We start from the raw sequence: 21,768 nt of genomic DNA, 5'->3' as shown, positions 1-21,768 counted from the left end.
AATAGGGTCTGTGTGTGGCGAGCCACGGGACAGAAACCGTTGGAATATTTACTGTCGCGTACCGCTGCAAATATTTCTTTTAAGGAGAGCTATAGAATTACTTCATGCCTTTGTTAGTCAAAGCGTTCATCCCGTGACCGCGGCTACGTTCGGTGACTGGTTGCCGCCTCGAGCCCAAGCTCATTATCACAAATCTCGAACAAATACGTCTCCCACTAACAACTTTTCCTCGAGAGCGGCTAGCATCCTTTTCTAACCACCGATATGGAGATTGACCAATTAGCAGCAACGCCAAATTCCCTCACCTTCTGAACGAAGGCTATCCTCGACGAATCCAATGATCTCGTGTCCTCAGACACACCCCATCATAGCTTTCCTCTGCAGCATCATCGCGACGGAGAGTCATTCTCCGTGAGGTCGTATTAGCGAGTTACTTTGTGTCTGTACGCTCGGTGGATATTCCACGTTTTCGCAAAGAGTCCGACTTAGATTTTTGTGAGCACGTATATCTATCATCCCATTGACCGCGGCTTCGTTATTGAACCTAAGACCAACATCACTAGTATCGCGAGTGTCCAACCGCCGCGGTTGATTGTCGAGTCGGTAGTATCCATACTTGTATTAACAGACCGTACCTTCATTATAACCCAACGATGGCCAATTCCAATGAAGATTTATCAAACGCCCACAACCCTATTCCTGACGTTTCTCCGACATGTATATTATTTTACTATTTCATTAATAGTATTAGTAAATTATTAATAAATAATAAATTAAATATGAATTATATAAATTGTACACAAAATAGTAAATTATTATTTTATAATAATGATATTGTTGAATTTATTTATTTATTGAAATTACTTTTGAATTTACCAGAAACAATGATAGAAAGAACGAATTATTAATTAGATAAATAAATATTAGTCAAATTGTATCATGTTCGATCTCGCTTTCGTCGGAAAAGGTTCGTCAGTATCAAAATCTTTTTTCGCAGGGAACCGAAAAGAAAGAAGGTTTGCCGTTGCAACGGTGATATTCCCTGATACGTAAACTTTTAATCTTTTTCTATTGTTCCCGCCCTGTACTGTATTGTACCCCTACTGTATCCCTCTCTGTTGTACATTCGGTATTTTTTCAGTATTTTTCGCTACCGGCAAAACACAAAGCGTATGGAGAATTTATTCTATCGCCGTATCCCTTCCAGAAGAAGTAAGATTGGTGATTCGTTAGAAGTTTTTAAAATCACCTACCAAATTAAGAGAACAGGAATATAAATTATATCATTGATTCCATGTGTTAATTTTTCTAACATGCGCTAAAAATGAACCCCTCAATCAAAGAATGCTAATACATGATAACTACCGCTTGTAATCGTACTTATTAAAATTTTTTTAACAATTTTATTTCAATATGTTTGTTTGCTTACGAAGGCTATGTATATGTACAGTTTTGTTTTTCGTTTAATATTTACTCCCAAACGTAGAACTTACTGAGCAAACTACGTACTGATAAAGTTTATGTTACAGTGAATCGTTTTAAGAGCTTATTTATTTCGTGGAAATTTTGTTCTGCATGTTGAGCTATTTTTCCTTCCGGTAGAATTTTTGGTTCATACTTCAGCAATTGATAGCCATCAACTAAATACTTCTTTGACTCCTGCTGCAAAAAAAAAACAAACCGTCAAATATTTGTTAATGTAAAGTGCAAATAAATGATGGCAGAAATTTTTGTTCACAGTTTATATAATTGTCTGTTAATATTGTATAATTATCGTATTATGTAAAAAATGCTTCAGCCCCTTACCGCTCGCGTTAGAACTATAATTACCATTAGAACACGCGTATATTATCGAAAGGAATAGAAACAAGGGCGACCGAAGACAATACAAAAAATGTGTTTTGTAGATTAAATATGTTGAATATATGGTATATTTGTATTGTACGTGTAGAGTGAGGAAACGTAGAGAGAAACGATACACAAGTATAATATGTATCCCCTCCATAGTATGTATGATAGTGTTGCATGATGGCCTAGGACTCCGTTGAGAAAAAAGAGAGAAGTGCAATGTGAAATCTCGTGCCATAGGCCTCTGGCGAGTAGCCCACGCGGCGAGCAGAGTTATGTGAATATTCTAATATTCTAGTATTCTAATACTAGGGAGGGGATACATACTTGTTTGTGTTTTCGCTCTACGTTCTCTCTCCCTCGCACGTACAATACAAATATACTATATATTTAACAAAGACTAATGGTGTTGAATCTACTGATTAGTAATATTATAAAAAATTCCTTATTGACTATTTTTGACTAGTAGTTTTCAGAATCCACGAGTCAACAACTTATCGCAGATAACGTAATTTTTCACGTGCGGATCCATGATCTTAAAAATGATCAATTATTTATCAGTTATTTTGTTTATAAAAATAGTACTTACAAGTTGTTATACTCCAAATTTTTATAGAAAATTGCTCTGCGACGACAGTATCTTCAAAATGATTAATAAGTACAATATTCTACACTTATTACATTCGTTACGAAATAGTCGAATAAGTAGACAAATATCTTCGAACAATTGAATACTATACAACTTTTTGTAATGAACTTTGCAACGTACGGCAGTCAACTTGGATAAAATTTTAAGTATTTGAGGTCGTATTAACGTGTTAGTTTATTAAAGAGATAAGTGGTAAAAATGTAATAGTTAATTATATTAAAATCATTTTAGGTACAAGTACAGAGATAGTGTATGTCGGTTGTAACCGTCGCTCACTTGATTCTATCGTATGACTCGCTATGCTGCTCGCTATATTCTTCGCTATACTGATTCGCTCTAAAGACTCCTTTTCCTAGAGAGGATGTCCGTCTATTTATATTGTCCGGTGGATTTACAGAAGATCATATGTGGTTTCAGTTGACAATTATTCATAACGGCGATAATGTTTTTGCCCGGAGTTTGTTTATTCTTAAATCTCGCAAATTAAAACAGCGTTGATACTATAAGGCACAACAATATGAGTCACTCCCGATTCGAATCGTCCTATGACTCATGTGCCGCTACATATTCATGTTTATAAGAGCAGTAATAGGCCACATACTTAGCCTTATCAGAAATTATTTTAGCTTCTTTTCAAATTACAGACGATGAAATCAAGGTTTTCGAAAACTTTACATGATCTTTGAAACGGCATTTGAGATTTTGAGTGGCCGTCCGTTTATGGCTCGGATAGCACCTATCCCTTCTTTGGGAAATTTCGAACTACCTGTCCTCCCCGAGCTCTAAGTCTGATGATTCAGAGGTCAGGAAGAAACTCCAGGGAAAACCCCCGGTCGGGAAGGCATGATGGATGGAGGAGACCCAACGGCTGATGGGGGGAATCAGCGACATACTAGGACAGTCAACAGAGCGTCGTACCGTGTGGGTGAAATACTTCACTCTCAACAAAACATTACAACCGTCGTGTTCGGAACATCAAACTTTACTTTAATACAACAAGTGCAAATAAAGTGCCAAATTACACTAACACTCGATTTATTAAACCTCCTCCACCTTGAGCGTTAGTCGCTCTTTAGTTGATAACTTGCAACAAGCGGTCCGCAAGATAACATCACAGATACAGATTTTCAGAATGTTGTCTCAAAATTTTCATGTTATCTTAAAACTTGAAAATGAAATGACAACTAAATTATGGATACAATATTTCGATATGATTACAATAATAAAGCACTTCAATGAGGCTGAAAGAAGCGGTAACTGGAAATTACATTTCGGCGCTTTAAGAAGAATGAGTCCGCATTTTCATGTCAGTGGTTACTACCTTTATATAAAGCCTTGCCAATTATATTTGCAAGACATGCAGTAGCAAGAAACACAGACATACTCCATGTTGAAAAGTTTTCAAGCAAAAGATTTTTCACGGCTCGGCGGTTAAATAAATTTTGGTCGGGGATTACGTTTGATGTAACTATAGAATAAATCTTAATACGATCCGGAATGAAATGTGACATTCAGAAATGAGAGAAATGAAAAGTATGCCGAAAAAGGGGAATAAGAATGAAGCGACATAGACGATGAAGAATTTTAAGAAAAACCGAGATTATTGTAATCGAAATCAAATTTTAATTGATTTTTTTTGTGAATATCTCTAAACTTAAGACCGAGCGACGGTAATATATACGGAAAAGTTGTTTAGAACGACAACATATCTCAAGGTCACCGAAATCGATAAGGTGTAACCTTCTGTAAATAATTACCATAGTTTTTTCTGTACTTTTCTGCGACTATACTCCTCTTTTCTTAATATCCTTTCTTTTCTCAGACATTGATTTGTCGTCGATGATGACATCATGGGTAGTTATAAACGCTCCAGTCCCTTACCGCTCGCGTTAAAACTATAATTACTTAATTATAGGATATTACCGAAAAGAATAGAAACAAGAACGACCAAAGTTAAGACAAGAAAAGTGTTACGATTACCGAAGTCCCTTTCTACCATTTGTATCTTCCCGTGATCGGTAATTGCGTTCTTTATGCAAAGAATTTAGCGTTCCGCAACGTGTGCATTTATTATAAGTTATGCGAACAATATCATTATATCATATGTAAATAGTCGCACCCATCACATCGTGTTACCAATGGCGTTGTGTTCCGAATAAAATTCATTCGATTCGACCAGGATCGTGAATCATTTTGCTCTTCTCGCACAAACCTATGTGTTCTTCTCAGCATAGACTCCAACCTTTATACAGTCCGCTATAAAACTAAACATGTTTCAATGGAGATTTCTTTCCATATATTTCGCACATTTGTTCTCGGACAGAAATTCTTCGTGTTCTTCTTCGGACATTTCTTTATGAATTTTTGTATATTTAGAGTGAGTTCTACCGACCACTTTCCACACTTTAAGAAAGGATTTACCTTCTGAATATAATTTTGTAACAAGATCTCGTACTGGAATGTCACTTTACTTTCTCTCATTAGCCATGTTGGTGGTATGATCGCCAGGTTACGGACAAGAGTTAGTGTTTTATTTTTCGTTGCTTAACAATTGTTTTACGAATTATTTGAACACAATTTCGTCGGACTTCCTCCTCGATAACATCAATATTCAACAAATACATACTTGTATTATTTAAGTAAGTGTACTTTTACGTTTCTGTCAAAATACCCATAAATATTTATTTTATTAAAAAAATGTTTACAAATTACTTATTAAAATATATATGAAATATATGTAGAATGAGAGGACACGAATATGCCGAAAATTAACGTGAAGTAAAGAATATGAAAACATTAACTTAAATTTTATAAATGTTATTTTCTCAAATGTAGTAATTTTAGATGGTGTGACAACGTAATTTGGAAGTAAAGATATAAAGATTATCCTATTGTACATAGCACTATATATAAACGGATGTTCTATATAATATTATATATTTAAAAAGGGTGTTTGGCTACAGTTGTAACAAAATTTAAAGTGATTCTTGAAGCTAAAGTAAGATGAAAATCAAGAATAAAAAATTGCGTTTTCTTTGTTTTTTAGTTATTGTCAGTTAGAAACTAGCTGAAACATCCCTGTGCGCGAACAAACCTCTTTACATGAACGAAAGTAGTGTTATTAAATATAGTTTTGGGGTTGATATTTAATAGATTCACACAGATTGAATTTTACTTTCTATATTTCACCACCTCGTACAAAACGTCTGAACACACCGGATACACTCAGATAATTAACACATGGTCGACTCCTAAGACAAAAGAGCGTCGTTAGGAGTCGTACCAACTTAGCTTGTAGGAACTAACGATTATACCAACTTAACGTTTCTCAACAAGTAGGTCAATCTAAGTAGCGGACTGTACAGGAATTTTCGAATCGAACGATACATGGGCAGCAGCTTATCTTGTACAAGTTGTAGAGAAGAAAATTGTATATACGTATACAGAATGTTTTGTTTAACTGAAATTATTGTTCCAGTAGCGGGATAGGTTTTAAGGTCAACCATATATCTTTTAATACATTAATCGATCTATCTTATTATTTCCCATAAAAAGATATTAACTTATTTATGTCGAAAAACTCTTACATAATTTAATAGGTAGTTTAGCTTTAATTTATAAAATTTAACGTATGAAAGACAAGGAAGGATGTATAGCGGTATTTTTGTGTTTATAAAGTCATATCTTGTGTGAATCATTTCTACAAAGAATTTTTAAAATTAGAGAAATTTATTTTACCAAGAACATAGTTCCATAACATTTCTAATCTTGAGAGTTTATTAAGACTGTTTTGCCTTATCTTTAGCGATTTTGCTAATTCCTCGGTAATGAAATTCATACTAGATCCGATGTCCAGCAACGCTCGACAACGGATTGGTTGCTGTTTATCATTCAAAACGTTAATCTACGCTGTGATGACTAGATCATTGGATAATAATTCGGATGCTATTGGTCTGATATGTTCGGTCATCAACGGAGTCGTCGATCGTCGGCGTCATTGGTTATGTGTTCGTCTGTCACTGGGAGGTGGACTTGGAGACGCGGCTGTTCGTGGTGTTTCCGATCTGTGGTCTGTTGTGTGCTAAGCAGCACATGTCCTAGGTCCGGAAACAGTGTAAAGTCTTTAAATTTTGACGATAGACTCCGATTTTGCAGAAGCTAATCGTAATCGTGACTACATTTCCATCGAAATCGATTAATGTTGCTACGAGTTAGAAACAATGAAAAAAATTGTGAAAAATTGTCACAATTTTTGACCTGTAATTGTAACAAATCTAATGATTCTTACATTTTTCTAATGCCTATCACTTTTTTCTGTATCAATCGATTTTAGCGAAATATTCAGCATGCACGTGGCAGTAAACGTATTATTTAAATTTTCACTACAGACCCAGATAAAACTGTTGTAAAAAGGGAGTTTTACGACTTTTTTCGCAATTACACCTCATCGGCGTAAGAGTACAATTTGCATGCTTTTCATCGAAATCAATATTTCATAAACTACACATACCATATCATAATGCACATATCATAATAAAGAAGTTACATTTAAATTACAATACGTCCTCATAAATTATTAACTTTTTAAAGCTCTTGACTTTTGTCCCCTTTTTCTAGATGGTCTTTATCTCTTTCAAGCTCATTGTGTTTTTCCATTGTTCATATTAATGAAGAAATTAAAAATACCCCATTAAAATTTCTAACCAGGCATCTGTATTGTAATTTTATCAAAGATGGTAATTTTTTGTGTTTGTGTTATACATATTATTATTTAAATATGTAGTATTATTTAAGTACGTGTTAAATTTGATATTTCATCTTACCAATAATGGCACTAAAATCTCCATTTCTGTATGCCTCCTACTAAGGTCTGCGTGGGCTGCATGTAATTCGAAAAGAATCAGACCTCGAATTCGATTTTCAGCTGAAACAAAGACCTCAAATTATGCCTACTATTATTATCCGTACCATGTGGATGAGATACAATGAAATCGCAAAGTAAAGCATGACGTAAATAAGCGTACTAATTGATTTGATTGCAGATAGGATCGTGCTTATTTCGCACATACATACCTAGGCAACTGTATCAATTTTTGAAATTGCCAATTTTTATTGTTTTATGCAATTGACGATTTTTAAGAAAGCATACTACAGTTATATTTGAAATAAAAATAGAATTAAAATTAAAGATAATGTTTTTTCGTTACAGCTTTGCTTTCTGATAAATTTGTAAAAGTTTATCAATTGCATGTTTATTGTTTTCGCTTATATACACCTATCATGTATCCCTATAAGTGATATGCAGTGATATTTGTACCTATCATATCAAATTGCAAAGGAAGAAATATTAGTAGTAATATCATAATATCAACATATCTTCTATACAAGGATTATTGGTAATTATTTACAACGCGGACAAACTTGTCGATTTCACTGACCTTGAAATATGTCATCAAGGTCAACGTTCTGAGCAATTTTTCCCTATATACATGTCGAGTTATCATAAGGGTTAGGGATGTGTAACGAATCTTCAGTTGGATTACACATTGTTGTTATGCAATAGAGAAGACATTGACTAGTGCAAATATGATTATTACAGAATTTGACAAGTAACCCTGATAATTATATACTCGAGATGCCAATAGCAATGATCTTAGGCTCAATAACAAATTCACGGTCAACGGGTTAGACAATGTGCTTTCTTCCAAAGTCCAAGTCGAACTGAACTCACTGGCCCACAATTCAAGTGTAATTCCACTTACTCGTCCACAAGTAGAACTCCACTAACTTCTTCAGTCCAAATCGAACTACATCTATATACTCCTCTCCGTACCTCTCTGTACCCCTCGGGTCAATTATATTTTTAAGGAGAGCTATACAATTACTCCATACCTCTGTTAGATAAAAACGTCCATCCCGTGACCGTGGCTACGTTCAGCGACCCGTTGTATCACTTCGAGCCCAAGCCTATTGTCATAATTCTCGGGCACACATGATCGGATTAAATCATAAACAACTACTTCTAAGTTTTATTATTCAAGTACCGCTATAATGAAAGGTCTAAACTACAGTATTGGCAATCTTCCCAAAAATTCCAAAAGATAGGTCCTGATGTCCTTTTATCTCCGACATACATATATATCTGCAGTACGGCTTTAGTTTTCAAGTTACTCGTAAAAACGTATTCGATACTATATGTGATATTTTGCTGTTTACACATGTATGTTATTGGTCTGTGACACTCTACATTTCAGATAGTAATCAAAACAGTAATGCACATACAGAAAATATACAATGTATGTGGCAGGAAATCATAGCGATTATTCCACGGTATGGAACTTGCAAATTATATTGGCTACTTAGTTGAGTTTCTGTTTAGACGCCAGTATAATTTTGATAATCGAATATTCGCTTATTGTCAATATTGTGGCTGAAATATTCTCAATATTAACGGCAGTACCTAAAGCTTAATACGAATCTAAACTTATTTTACTCTTGCGTTACAGGCATATCTAATAGTTGTAACTGTTAAAGTAATAATCTGTAACGTTTTATTAAATATAAAAATTATATGTAACATAATAACAATTTTGTATGTAACAAAATAGCTAGAAGTATTAATGTACACCGCTCTTTTCTCTTATACATCTGAAACAGGAATGAATTTGTTTTATTGCACATTCATTCATTTAACACACACGCGATGCGTTCGTTTCATGGCGTTTTCCTTTTGTCTTCCTTTCCGTCATTCCTCGCAAAGTAACAAGTTATTAGATTTCTTTATTTGATTCTGCCATAGACGGCCTAGAATAAATCTTCCTGTTTCAACTCTCCATGAAATAATTTGATAAGGTTACATAAAAATGCGACCAATTAAACCATAAACAAACAACAAATTTAATAACTTGTTATAATATAGATACGAAAACATGCAAGTAAACAATACTAGAACTGTGTGTGTAGTGCGAAACACATCCTGTCAGAAGCAGTATATGACATAATATCTTGGAAACTAAAGCCGAGTGACGGTTGTACATATGTATAATGAAATAGTCTAAAATGTCGACCTTGAAAAACATTTCATGGAAATCGGTTATTACTGGTTCGAAATTGGTGATGATCGAAAATTTCTAAATTATTTGTCGTTAATGCAAACTTTTGCAAGTAATCACCATTTTTAAATATAATTGCATTCTGTACAAGATACGGCATTTAAATGAGAGCACTTGGATATCTCCGCTATTAAAGATCCTATGAAAAAGATTCTTAGGACAATGTTATTCAATGTTTCGACCATTCGCGGGGAGACGCGATCGCGAGAAAGCACGTCAACGGGAGTCGTAAATTCCCGTTAAGATTGGATAATCGACGCCACGAAATGATCGATCTCCTGATTTCTGTTGCGATAATAGGGGTGGTTGAATTGACTTTACACTGAATTAATAGATATAATTAATGTTTATTCCAACAACTTCTTAACTAGAAATGTACAATTAATTCGATTGATAGCTAGAATAACAAGGTGTTGTACGCGACGCACGCTTAGATGTTGAAGGTTCAAAAAATGTATGAAGACTGACTTTCGGTAACGATGATGCAGCGGAGGACACTTGCGATGGGTGGGTCTAATGATGCGAGAAAAGCTGATTTGTTAAGACCAAGTTCTTGTTGGGAGAGTGAGGGAAGGACTTCTCTGGTAATTGGTTAATTTTCTGAATTGGTGTGGAAGGGTGGAGGAAGGGTGTTAACCGCCCCGGAGACAAAGTTGCTAGTGTGAAACATCGTACATGAGAAAAACGAACTTCTTCTATCTTTCCGTAATAAACATTCCATAAAACATTCCATAATAAACATTAGAAATTCCTAAGATTTATGATCGGCTCTTAAGACTATTGAAGATACGCAGTGAAGGCGTGCGGACATCTGGTTGCCATCCTGTCAGCGGTGTGTGGCCTGGTCTAGGTAGAATGTCGCACGACGTAACAAGCTAAATGAACATTTTTATGAAATTTCCAAGTCAACGCAATTTTTTAATGATGGAACTATATATATGTCGGAGATGAAAGGACACCGGATCCTTCCCTTTGGAATTTTGGGAAAGTCCCTTAACACTTTAATCTAGATTCTACCATAGCCGTAATTAAGCAATTGTCGTCATTCAATCCGATTGTATTTGTTCGAGATTTATGATAGTGAGCTTGGGCTCGAGGCGACAACCAGTCACCGAACGTAGCCGCGGTCAAAGGATGAACGTTTTTACCTAACAGAGGTATGGAGTAGTTCTATAGCTCTCTTTAAAAGAAATAGTTGTAGCAGCACGCGACAGTAAACATTCCAACGGTTTCTGTCCCGTGGCTTACCACACACAGACCCTATTTTTCGGGCGAGATGATTACTAGATGTCGATGCATCTCCACAGTACATGTTCAGCTAGCCTGAGGGCCGTTATAAACATAACGATCTAATTACCTAAAATCCTTCAAACAGACAAACAGTCTTTGTCCCAACTACGGGAAGATAGGGGAAATTTTCTTTAACTACCAACATTGAAATTGACCAATTAACAACAACGTCACTTTCCCTCACTTTCTGAACGAAGGCTATCCTCGACGAATCCGATGATCTCGTGTCCTTGGACACACCCCATCATAGTTTTCCTCTGCAGCATCATCGTGGCGGAAAGTCATCTTCGTGATGTCGTATTAGCGAGTTACTTAGCGGCTTTACGTTCGATGGACATTCCACGTTTTAACAAAGAGTTAGTTTAGTAATACTTGTACCATAGCCAAGCAAGTCGAGTACGACTTGGGCTTTGGAAGAAAGCGCATTCTGTTATCCCGTTGACCGCGGATTCGTTATTGAACCTAGGATCATTGTCATTAGCTTCTCGAGTATCTAATTACCACGGTCACATTACTTGTCAAATTCTGTAATAATCGTATTTGCACTAGTCAATGTCTTCTCTATTGCATAACGACAATGTGTAATCCAAATGAAGATTCGTTGCACGCCCCTAACCCTAATCATAATGTGAACCCAACATATATATATATATATATATATATATATATATATATATATATATTTCATTTTTATATATCTTTTTCCTGTATAAAACAGGATTAAAGCATTTTAGGCCCAAAATTACTTGGTGTACAACGTAGTATACAAATGTAGTTTACGTATGACAGACAAGGTAGGGTATAAAATAGCACCGTGTTTATATTTTCTTCATTTTTCACACTGAATTTGATGATATTAAAATTGAAATACCTCTTAAACTAAGCATTTCTAAATAAAAATACTACATTAACACTTTTGTATGGAGGAGGGAGCATCAGGTCAATTGATATATAGAGAAATATAGAGTCCCATCTAAGAAAACATTTATGATCTCAGAATCTTAAAAATAAAATAACATTACTTTGTACATAACATTATTTTTAATTCTTCCGAGCCGAGGCTCCGAGCAACGCGAGAGACCAGCGAGGACATTCTATGGAATGATGCTGCGGTGTGCTAGCGGATATGAGAACGTACCTGATTCTAGGTCAGGGAGCCACACGAGAAGGAAGAAAGTTACGGCTCAGGGGATTTCGGAGCCCCCAGGCTCCGTCGGTGTTGCGGATAGTGCTTCTTCAGTCTCGCTCTGACGGTCATCACACGACTGGGTGAACAACGACGAGAGGATGGTCAGTCCCAGGGCCACCTCTCACGCGGTAAAAGCGACCAGGGATCAAGCGCTATTGGAGAGTGACACGGAGAGGAGATTAGAGGAGGCTTCGATTAGACTAATCGGAATGAAGGACAGCACTAAGGAGGAAGTTGGGTCAGGATAGTGAGATGGATCAAAGTAGCTACCTGACCCCCGATACGAACAGAACCAGAAAGGGGAAGCGCATTCATAAGATCGTCTACGGCCCACAGCACTGTATCGCATGCAGCGCCGTGCGTATTGGCGGGCACAATGCCGATTTACTACAAAGCGGAACTCCGGGCCAAGATGTATGAAGTAAAGGAGAATTACCAACAAGAACATTGTGAGAGTCGGCCTAGAGCAGGAATTGCCTCAAATTTCGTGGAAAGCATGAGGGCAGCGAAAGAACGTATAGACGACAAGTGGAGGGAAGAATGGAGCTCTTATAGAAATGACAATTGGACGAAGTAACTAAGAGGAGACGCTTGTACTTTCAAGAAGTGTAAGAAAAAATATTGATCATTGGACGATACAACTATTGACCGGACACGGGATATTCAACGTGTACCATAGGACGACCAGCATAGAGGTTCATTCCAGATGCTGGGATTGCGACACAGAAGGGAGGACACGGAGCATGCGTTGTTACACTGCCGTAGGTGGATCTTCGGCAGGACCAAATTGGGGAGCCATGTCGGCACGCCATTAACGACGGAAAATATTATTGAAGAGGTAATCAAGATGACAACTGGACTAAGTTCCAGGCATTCTACGAAAGAATTATTATGGGGAGACGAAAGCAGAAGATGGATATAGAAAAAAGACGAACAAGAGCCAATAGAAATGGAAATAATTGAAAAGATGTAACGAATGAGGGGTACATGCTAGGGTTAATCCTGAAGAATGCTGAAAGGCGCTTCCGGGGTTGGTACCTGTACGTTAAGAAGAGCGGTCAGACGAGGGGTTTTTAGTGGGTATGGCGTTCCACCTGCTGAGTCCCCCTTAACTCAGTGACGCGGGTCACTGGGTATGCATGCATTTTGCCCTCCTCGTGAAAAAAAGGCCAGGGAGCCACAGGATTATTGATTGCGGATGAGGATGAATATATAAGTAGGGTGTCACTAGAGTGAAGTCACTTGCGGTCCTTGACGTAAAGTCCGGGAGGTTCAAACTAGGAGAACCCAATGTGAAATCCGAAAGCCACTGGGAAAAACGGCGTAGATGAACTCAATGACGTGCTATTATTTATTAATTATTTATGGAGGGAAAGGATTAAAGGAAATATTAATACTTTGTACTCGAAAATTCTATGCGGTAACCAAAAAAAGTAGCTACGGTCAAGACATGTAGCTAAACCATGGGAGAAAGAGAACAAAGCTAAAGGCTAAAACATTATATACTGGTGGACACGGGAGATTGAGATGGGTGGGAAAGAACTGATCAAGAAAAGGCATATTTTGAAAACTTTGAAATAGAGAAGTACACTACACCTAGAAGAGTTTCGTAGTGCTGAGAGAAGGAATGGCTAAAAATGAGGGGAAATGACATGATGTACTCGGTTAAACTTCGGCCTAGCTAGGAAGTTAAAAGAGTTAGTTCGAAAGTAACTCTAGGTTATGCGCGCGCTCATGATCACGGTACCCGAGGAGGAGAGAGTGGAGAACGACGAATTGGAAATTGTACAATTACCCTCATCCCCCGGGGATCCCTGACGCCTAATCAACAAGAATTTGGTACTTTCTAGGCTGTGCAGTTTCTACGAATATTTACATTTTTTGAAAAAAAGAGAAATTCTCAACTGCTTCAGGCAATGCGCAATACGTACCCAGAAGAAAAAGTAAAGAAATACGAGGGTTTCTGTGAAAATGTTGGACGGACAGGTATACGATTGTATTAAATACATTATAATTTGTTAAAAAATACCCTGATCCCTCCATCACATGCCTATAACAATAACAACGGTGGCATCAGAAAATGTTAATCGAGTAAACAAATTAAATAACAAAACGTTCCCAGGAATTCCTTGAAATCCTACCATCATGTATTTGTATTTGAGTATTTTGCGTATCTGTGGTAAAGTTAATCAGCCAGTTTTAAAACATAGGACTCGTTGAATTCGTCAGAAATGAGTAAAGGTAATATGGAATAATTGTCGTTAGTTATCATTTCTTAAATAAAATACATTACCAGGAACGAGTGTCTTGAGCAATTTATCCAGTTTTTTGCATAATTCTATTTTCTCGATGAGAAGATCTGTTTCAACTGCTGCTAATCCTCCAGTTTGTTGTCCAATCAATTGAGCCAGAGCAATCGTTACATCAATATTGTAAAAATGATTTGGGTGGAGGGTACTTTCGTAACGACTTATAAATTCTTTACATGCAATAATGTCATTTTTCTTGATAGTTGAAAGGTATATACCAATATCTTCTAACATTTTTTCAATTTCCACATAAGGAACAATTGATTCACAAATTTTGCATATATAATCCTGTTCCTGTTCAAAAAATGTTTTGGGTAATATGTATCCTGGACAATTCCTGGAAAGAAGTAAACAGATCAAATCATTCTTGCATACAAATAATTTGAAAAATAATGTTCCCCAACTTTTCGTGGTATTTTTGTGTTAAAGAGAAAGAGTTTAAGACTTTAAAAGCTCATAGTACTTTTCAAGAGAATGTGTAATTATCATGGATTCTGAAAGCAACTCTTTTGTTGTAAAATTAACTTTTCTTATTTACAAGTATCTGACATTCTATTGACATCAGCCTCTTCGCAACATATTCCAAATAAGCCACAGTTTAGAGTTAGTTTAAAAGTACTAGGTAACGGAGTGAGTAACACCCTCACTCCTGGATCATCAACGTAAAAATGACTACTTTATGTTATTTTTATTTTTATTTATAAAAAATTGTATTTTAGTTTAAATGATGTATTTTTCTTTAGGTTTAATCACGATTATTATTGATATAAGCTAGCGTTCGTTTTTTTATATTTTTTTGTAAAAAATTAGCAACAAAATATATTCGAGGCCAGACACTGCGCATCCACGTGAGTGCACCACATAATCACGACTATCAAGCATAAATAGAGGGCTGGTAGTTCGATTCAGTTCCTCGATTAATGGCTTCAAGAACCAACTTAGAGATTAGATCTTTGAGAAACCAAGAGACTCACAGTCGGTTGGTTCGCTTTAAGTTTAATGAGCTCGCGAAGAGCTTAATCACCGAAACCCTAGAATTTACCTGATCCGGTTTTATCTGTCTGTGTAGAGCTCTCAAGATCAACTTGATTAAATTAGCCAGCGAAGGAACAATTTTAGTTCAAGGACACGCTCTGAGCTAAACCTAATGTTGATTTAAAGTTCATTCTACGTCTAATGATCTAGCGAGGAGCAGAGCTTCTTTGTAACGGTGTTGCTCAATAAAACTTACTGGGTTTACTGCGTTTGAGCTTTATCTACAAAGCTCGTCGGTCTAGCCTGCACATGTGCAGTCAATTTAATTAATAAGATAGATTTTAAGCATCTTAATTATCGTACATATTGAAAACGTTTCAGAATATTATAAACTTTCGTGTTCAAACTTTCAATATTATATCATAATCATTCAAATACTTGTCATTTTAGTTTATTATATTAGTACTATTGTATTTATTGTTTCACTATTATTGTTGATATTATTTTCATTGAATAAATCTCTGTTTAAAGATCTTAACTTTTGGATTTCTATTGTTAACAGTGCGCCACATGTACATTATTTCCACTCTTACGCCACTGATGCTAATAGTTCTTTTTATCAATAACAGATGCCATAACCTCTGGGAGCGTTTCTCCAAGATTATCGTTATAATATTTATTAATACCAACAAAAATTATTTCATAACAATCTAAATGAAGAAGCTAGAATTACAAGCTCTTTTGGATAGTAGAATTTCCATTATCCGAATTTATGGAGGAAATTAATGGAGTGATGACTGCTTGAATGAGGGAATTTGTGGATGGTGGAACACGCGTGTTTTATTATCATTATCGGTCCATTTTTCAAAAAGTATAATTCAAGAACAATTACAAAAAATACAATATAATATAAACGTAATATTTTTTTAATTCATTTATGGATTCCATATCTTTTTTACTGCTATATCAAATAAATTTGTTAATAGCTTGAGCTGCGTTAAATCATCCTATTTGTATCTGAAGACAGTGGTTTCCAACGTGGGAGGCGCGGAGTATTGCTACGGGAGGCAACAACATTTCTTAATAAAATATTAATTTTCATACCATAATATTTACAAATAAATAGAACTTCATATCGTAAAACACGTATATGTTATAGCAAAATCTTGTTATTATTCTGTTAATTGTAGTTTTCAGCTTTTTCTATTATTTAAAACGTGTTTATATTATTATATCTATAAAAAAGTAAAAGGTAGGGAGGCGCGGAAAGAAATTTTTTTCAGGGGAGGCGTAGTAGCATAAAGGTTGGAAACCGCTGTCTCGAAACACTTAGGTCCATTAATGTCATAAACGTTTCCAAATAAGAAGACTTTCTTATGTCTGAAGATTATTTTCTTGTGGACTTCCTTTTTCAGCATGCGAACTTAAAATGTGGGAAACAATATTTATCCAAATTTGAAAACTTCTTCGCATAATAACGTAGCTAGAATGAAAAACTGGCGTTTCCTTATTGCTGATTTATAGAAACAATTATTATACAGCAGAGTTTAGATACCTATTTCTCAATTCCTTTATAGTTTTTCTATACCTTGAAACACCTCAGTAGTTTTCAATTACATGTATCTGCTTTTTGACGTTATGAACTGTAGATCTAATCTAGACTGTAGTTTAATACTTAATACGACATGATTCCTGCTTGATATCATTATACGCGAAATACTAACGCGTTCTACCTCAAACATAATGTAATAGAAAGATATGAAATTATAGAAGGACATAAGTAGAAATATTGTGTAATTAATGACACGTTTGGGTAGTGGAACGTCTGAATAATAAAATATTCAGATAATAGGTCTTCAAATACTGGGAGTTTCACTATATTGACTTTTACCCAGAAAAGATACAAAAGTTGCGCACAGCTCGAACTTAGCTTACTATTTGGCTTTTTGTGTTTTATATTTAAACCAAAATTCGTCTGTGACTCCTGAATTAGATAGAATGGAGGTTATTAATCCGTTAGGAAGATACTTTCGTTTAGGTAAGAATCTGATGGAAGAATAAAAGATTTGTTGAATCCTCATGTCGGAAGTTGGCGAAAATACGGAAGAATTCTATAGAACAGTCGTCACAGGACCAGAAAAAAATATTAAGTCATCTAGTACATCGATGGAAGACATTTACAGGTAGATGGGAATAACCGATTTTTCTACTAAATACCATTCCGAAAATTCCTAATTTATAAATTTATTGGAAAAGCATAGGGAGAATTTAAATTACGGAATATGTATGTTATAAATACTATCTTGTGTTGGTAACCTTAAATGAATGTACAGATATACATTGAATGTAGTACTGTGTTACATGATGGCACAATAATGAAATTCATTTAAAATCGAACGAGTAAAAAGATTTGACTTTACATCAGGATTTTGATGTAAAGCATATATTATATAGGTAATACAAATATATTTATAGGTATACTATTTATATATTTATATATTTATAGGTATAGGCATATATTATATAGGTGATACAAATAAATAAGGAATTGCATATATATATGTCGAAGATGAAAGGACATCGGAGCCTTCCCTTTGGAACTTCGGGAAAAATCCCTTAATACTGAAATATAGATTCTATCATAGGCGTAATTAAACAATTGTCGTTATTCGACCCAATTATAATTGTTCGAGATTTGTGATAATGAGCTTGGGCTCGAGGCGACAACCAGTCGCCGAATGTAGCTGCGGTCAGGAGACGAACGTTTTTACCTAACAGGGGTTTGGAGTAATTCTATAGCTCTCCTTAAAAGAAATATTTGTAGTGGCACGCGACAGTAAACATTCCAACGGTTTCTGTCCCGTGGCTCGCCACACGCAGACCCTATTCTTCGGGTATGATGGTTACTAGATGCCGACGCATCTCCACAGTACATGTTCAGCTAGCCTGAGGATCCGTTATAAATCTCAAGATCTAATTAACTAAGGTCCTACAAACAGACAAACGTTTGTTTGTATTTTATATATGGGCAATGTCACGATTTGCTTTCTGTTGTCATTGTTATCTTGTGAACTGACGTTCACTGTAGCTAAAGCCGCTGGAGTACTTTCTGTGGGGTACATTAAAATAACATAACATGTTGTGAAAAACACCAGGGGATATGAACGAATAAATTCGCGAAGCATGCATTGGGTTCGATGCAGAGGCAATTCAGAGTGTAGCTCTCATGATTATTTATAAATCTCAAACGTCTATGATACTATGACAGTGAATACGATGCGAGTACTATGAGGTAAAATCTGTAGTATCGATAAACCGGTCTCTTACGAAAATCTTTGATGATGTTGAATTTCCAACCTGATATTACAAAAAGTATATTTTCAGGAAACAAAGCGAAATTATTCGTCGACTCGTATTTATGACTCATAAAGGTTAATTCCTCTTTACTCAGGATTCAATACTCTTTCGTATGTTCATATAAAAAATATAGCATTCCCATTAAAATATATAAATTGTCCTTGAAATCTTCAAAATGTCTTCACGTATTAAAAAAACAATACATGCACAATATAATGAGCCCCTCCAAACCCTGCAATTTTTGTATGTAAAATTATTTCATACGACGCATAGTGTTCGGAATTCGCCCAGCCGAATTTTTATAGAATGCACAGTGTGCTCCTTATCACTCTCCGGTTCTATCGGGTTCTTTTGCGCTGCGTCATTTAACACAGAACTGCCATGTGCTGACAAAGTAATGAGAATAATAGCGCACCTCTGCTAAAAGTCGCATCACCGATCCCGAGCCAATAAGGTGCGTAAGAGAGCGCAAACTAAATGCGCAATGAAAGTAAGAGTGATAGTTTTCCGAAACCGTTATCGAAAATAAATCGTTTAGCAGAAAGAACCATTAAATCATGCTGTTGCAATAAAGACGCGATAAAGTTACTGCAACTCGTATCCTCGATTTTCAAGTTTTCCAATAAGTTGTATCAGCCTACGATTCCCACTCAGAAACATTAAAAGTTATTGGAGGTGATCAAGATATTCAATTAGTAGAAAATTTGTTTATAAAATATGCGTTCATTGGTAGATTTAGTGTAACTGAAAGATATGCTTCAGACACTTTATTAGCACGATTAGAAGGGAGACATTTCTTAAGTAGAGTGATATTAAAAAGTGAAAAATATAGAGATCTAAGAAGGCGTGCTATTTGTACAAAGCGCGGGAAGAACAAAACTTCCTTATATCAATGCAGAGTATGCGATGTTAGCCTCTGTATAGATGAATGCTTTGAATTATATCATACAAAATTGAATCATTAGATATTAATTATTACTATTATTAGAAATATTATCTTTTTATATCCTTATTATAGTATCAGGGAGTTTGGACTTCAAATAAACTACTTTTCCAATTTTAATTGTAAGAAGTCTTGCATCTACACAGTCAGAATAATTATTACTTCATTACTATATCTGCGACTACCTGCCTTATATTGTTAACAATAATGATCAGACATATGTATAACATACATACAGTACAACATATATAATATATAATTTATAAAATATAATGTATACACATATCTAAGGAAATCCAATTGCAATAAAATCGCCCAATTCAGTTCAACTTAAATCGACTGTAGTTTATTATTCTCTTTGGGAGTACCAAAGATGGCGGCATGAAGAGCCGATGATGAGAAGATGAAGAGAAACCGAAATTATAGGGAAAATAAGGAAAGGCGACATAAGAAGTTGACTAGAGTATTGTGCCAGTGTATGAGTACAAAAATGCGCAAGAAGACTGGTAAAGGAAGGACAGAATGGGACAGGAAAGTGAGAAAATTCAACGTTGTCGACGAGGCAATAAGGAGGCCATATTGGGACTAGCGCCGAAAGCGCCACCGCACGGGTACTTCTCGAGGGCACGCATGGGTAGGCGCAGCCACCTTGCGACGCGCGCCTGCAGAGCCGTCACACGGAAACTGTGTCGGCACCTCACTATCACAGCCGTTCGGGAGTGGACAGCCAGGCCACCGAACGGGTTCCTGCGTCTGACGAGGATAATAATAGCAGGAGGGGGGGGGAGGAAGCAAGGAATGGAGTCTGCGTCAAAGGTGACCAGAAAATCCGAGAGGATTGCAGACAGGATGCACAGGCTAGAGGGTTCAGTCATGGACACGGTCTTGGCGCCAAGCGTCGGGTCATACAACGGAACAACCAGGGCGAGAATCTCGCAAGTAAGCGCGAGTTCTGACGTCGAAGAGCCGCTGACCTATGGGGCTTCGTCCTCATCAACGACGTCCAAGTTTTGAAGATGAGAACGTCCTCGACAGATAACATAGGGGCTGAACTAATTCAGCGGAACTAACACCTACATTAAGATCTTAAAGGAGGCAGCAAGCACCATTGCCGTTGGCACAATGGAGTAGATCAGGAGGACGAGGTCCGCCTGCGGCACTGGAGATGCTAAGCTGGATGAGATGCGTGTGGCGGTGATAGAGAAGGAAATCTAGGTCCTTCGGGAAGAGCAATCCGGAAGAGCAGTGTGCATGCGGCAGGAGAGTGCACGGCCCGACGCCTCCACTTCAGAGCTGGGGCGCCTCAAGAATAATGATGGGGACGGGAGGGGGGGGAAGTACCTCTCCGCCCTCGAGAAAAAATTTGCAGAGCTCGGGCCTTCGCTAATGAGGGCCCTAGAAGAACGCCTAAAAGACTGGTGACATAGCCCAGAAACACGGCCGAGGAATGCAATCATGGCTGCGTGTAACGCCACTCAATTATCTTCGTCCCCCGAGGGGTTAGGAGGGTGGTGAATGGAAGATTGTCGAGCCTAGGAAAAAGAAGAAGGGCATGGCGAGACCAGGTGCTGCCAAGGCGCCGGAGTTCTCGCCACTCCCCCAAAAGGAGGGCCGGTGCAGGCAAATAGGAAGGTGGTTCTCCCTCGCCTTGCGCGATCATCTGCGGTGACCCTAACGTTGGGCAAGGAGATGAAGACATCGTGCGCTGCTATGCTGGCGACGGCTAGACAGAAAGTCCCGCTAGCCGAAGTCGGCATTAAGCGAGGCGATAATTGGGGACATGACTCTGGAAGTTCCCGGGGATAAAGAGACAAGGCACCCGCGCTTGCAACACGGCTGGCCCCAGCCCTGGATCTGGCCACGGTAGGAGTCGCGGCTCCAACAAGAACGATGGAGATGAGGGTGACTGGGATCGACATCTCAGTCGGCAAGGAGGAGCTTCGGGACGCCCTATCTGTGTCCGGGTAATGTGGGGGCACTGGAGGTTCGAGTAAGAGACATCAGCACCTCCAGAAATGGCCATGGATCAGCCTGGATAACATAACGTGCTTACGACAAACTCAAGTGTTTCAGTAAGACGTCTATCTTATTAAAAC

At 37.0% G+C, this 21,768-nt stretch overlaps 1 protein-coding gene across 2 annotated transcripts in view; it reads right to left on the bottom strand.

Annotated features, from left to right (window-relative positions):
- Positions 1–957: 957 nt before the first annotated feature.
- LOC117206887 (SET domain-containing protein SmydA-8-like) overlaps positions 958–21,768 on the bottom strand; it is a 47,175-nt gene continuing 26,364 nt past the window's right edge. Inside the window, exons 5-7 of one of the 2 annotated variants that reach the window (XM_033446588.1) lie at positions 14,382–14,734; positions 7,321–7,421; positions 958–1,662 (exon numbers count right to left, since the gene is read on the bottom strand). In XM_033446588.1, the coding sequence (XP_033302479.1) occupies positions 1,519–1,662; positions 7,321–7,421; positions 14,382–14,734 (598 nt within the window). In that variant the 3' untranslated portion in view covers positions 958–1,518. The remainder of the gene's footprint in view (positions 1,663–7,320; positions 7,422–14,381; positions 14,735–21,768) is intronic. The other variant, XM_033446587.1, reaches the window with a different exon arrangement.

Source organism: Bombus bifarius, unplaced genomic scaffold, assembly GCF_011952205.1.
Source record: "Bombus bifarius isolate JDL3187 unplaced genomic scaffold, Bbif_JDL3187 scf7180000008010, whole genome shotgun sequence".
NCBI classification, from domain to species: domain Eukaryota; kingdom Metazoa; phylum Arthropoda; class Insecta; order Hymenoptera; family Apidae; genus Bombus; species Bombus bifarius.
Note: the sequence above shows the minus strand (reverse complement) of the source record. Positions and strands in the feature narration are given on the sequence as shown.